The sequence below is a fragment of the Nanorana parkeri genome, unplaced genomic scaffold (assembly GCF_000935625.1).
Source record: "Nanorana parkeri isolate BGI_ZX_2015 unplaced genomic scaffold, ASM93562v1 scaffold1744, whole genome shotgun sequence".
Lineage (NCBI taxonomy): Eukaryota > Metazoa > Chordata > Amphibia > Anura > Dicroglossidae > Nanorana > Nanorana parkeri.
The window spans coordinates 256,016-258,228 of record NW_017308012.1 but is presented as its reverse complement, the minus strand read 5'-3'; the positions used below and the strand labels follow the sequence as shown (position 1 = coordinate 258,228).

Genomic DNA, 2,213 nt, shown 5'->3' with positions numbered 1-2,213 from the left:
TTTCAATTTGCAATAGCCAATAGCAAACTAGCATTGCACCCGCCCTCTGCTGCAGTTCTCCATCAGGTCCACCACTACTGATTGACAGCAGCAGAGGGTGGGTACAAAAGCTAGTTTGCTATTGGCTATTGCAAATTGAAATAGCCAATAGGAATCTAGCAATGCATTCCTATGGCCCAAAAAATAATAATTTATTTTTCTATTCTGTCACGGCTCTATGTCAGAATAAAGAAAAAAAAAGAAAAAGCAGTGTTTCTCTCCTTGGCGGCCGGGAGCGGGAGACTGCCGGAGCGCCCGGGAGAGTTTATTTTTTTCTTTTTTTTTTGACGGCAGCAGAACCGCCGGCCAATAGAAAACAGTTGGGCGGAGCTAGCTGTCATTGCTAGCTCCGCACAATCGTTTTCTATTTCTTTTTTTCTACTTTTTTAACTATTTTTCTGTTCTACTCGGTCCCACAGAGAGACCGAGCAGAACAGCCTAGCCGAATGCCGCTCAGCGGCATTCGGCTATTCACTCACTGCTGTTCGGCATCTATAAGAATAGACCGAACAGCAGCGAGTAGCCTACCGGAGGTTCGGCTTAGCCGATCCAGATGTTGGATCGGCTGAGTCGAACTCCTTCGGCTAAAATCAGCCGTACCAGCCTGAAGTGAATAGCCAAACAGCGTTGGACTCTCTTCGCTTTATTCACTCGACTGCCTATGAGAGCTTAGTGAATAGACCCCTATATATGGGCATTGTGTTGCCATTAATAATGGATGACTTTGTACCACAGTGCATGTTTATCTGTGCATTAACCTGGATTGTGGTGATGCTTTGTAAAACATATGTTTATGCATTGCTGTAGTGTGAATCCAGCCTCAAACCATTGTTAATGTAACCAATGACAACTTATGAATGCCTTTTGTCATTCAGTTGTATTCCATTTTCTCAGGTCAGACAAATGCAGTGAACAGCTGCAATACTGGAAATACTTTTGCTGCAATGGGGAGAGATGACATACCTGTGCGGGGTTCACTTCAGTGACAACCTCACCACTTTCCTTTGCTTCTTGGAAGGCTTGGAAGAAGTTTTTTTCTTCTGACTCCACAGTTACAGTGAGTACAGCATCATAGGCGGCTCGGAGCTTGGAGCTGAGTCTTAGCATCTCATATGGTGTCTTGTTATAGGGCAAGCTATAGTAGAGGGTATCATATGGGATAAACACATAGGTACCATCTGTCATTTTCAAGTCATGGGCAATTTCCAGAAGTTTCCGCTGTTGTTGGCCTCCGATAAGCACAGAATGCATGCACATTATGATCACTACAAGGGGTAAAAAAGTATTAAAATCTTTCATCACAAAGTATCCAATTATAGGCAAACTAAGCAAAGTCAGTATACAGTATATCTAAAGCAAAAAAAGGTTAAACAAATGCATACTAAATCATGATAATTATACAAACATCCCTGACCAGTGAGTGACTACTATTTACATAAAACATTACAATACTTTCTATATACAGATAACATATTACTATATTTTATAAAGGGGCTGCTACATTTTCAAACATAGATTTGTGTCTACTCTTTTTCATTTTTTGATCTTTGTAGAGCTAGGAATATGAACATTTGCAGACCTCTATTTCCTGGCAATCTGTTATAAAGTATATTGAGTGTCTACAGTATGTATCAGGATGACTGGTAGCAGGGAGGGGAGGCCAAGGTTTTGTGATATTTAGCACTTGCATTAATCCTATTGCACATAACATATATGCAACAAAGTCCACAAAGCCACTTAGGTAAGTGGCATTATACTTCTGGAAATACAGGACATAGGAATATACACTTTTTTTTTTTAATTCTTTATTTTTCAGTTTGAGCCAACATTTTACACAATACACATAACACATATACATTTGATCAATGATGTCGTACATTTACAAACGTAGGAAGCATATCTACATCTCCTAGCCCCATTCGCCTAGTTATCCAAAGATCAAACCGGAACAACATAATATCATACTCAACATCCGGGCGTGTGGGGCGACTGTATTGCCTATCTCGTATGTTTTAGTACGTATTAAGCTACAGTTGCAGTAGGCAGGTGTAGAAACCTAGGGGTCCACCTTTTAGCTTCCGGGGATTCAGGGAATTGGTGGGACATCGATTAACAACAGGACTTAAGAGGGAAGGGTTTACACACGAGAAGAGGGGGGGGTAGTACCAGCAAGT

The 2,213-nt window shown here is 41.1% G+C and overlaps 1 protein-coding gene across 1 annotated transcript in view; it reads right to left on the bottom strand.

Moving 5' to 3' along the window:
- The window catches only part of GUCY2F (guanylate cyclase 2F, retinal), a 60,971-nt gene that overhangs the window by 26,418 nt on the left and 32,340 nt on the right, over positions 1-2,213 (bottom strand). Inside the window, exon 4 of the mRNA XM_018571365.1 lies at positions 1,003-1,304. Within this exon, the coding sequence (XP_018426867.1) occupies positions 1,003-1,304 (302 nt within the window). The remainder of the gene's footprint in view (positions 1-1,002; positions 1,305-2,213) is intronic.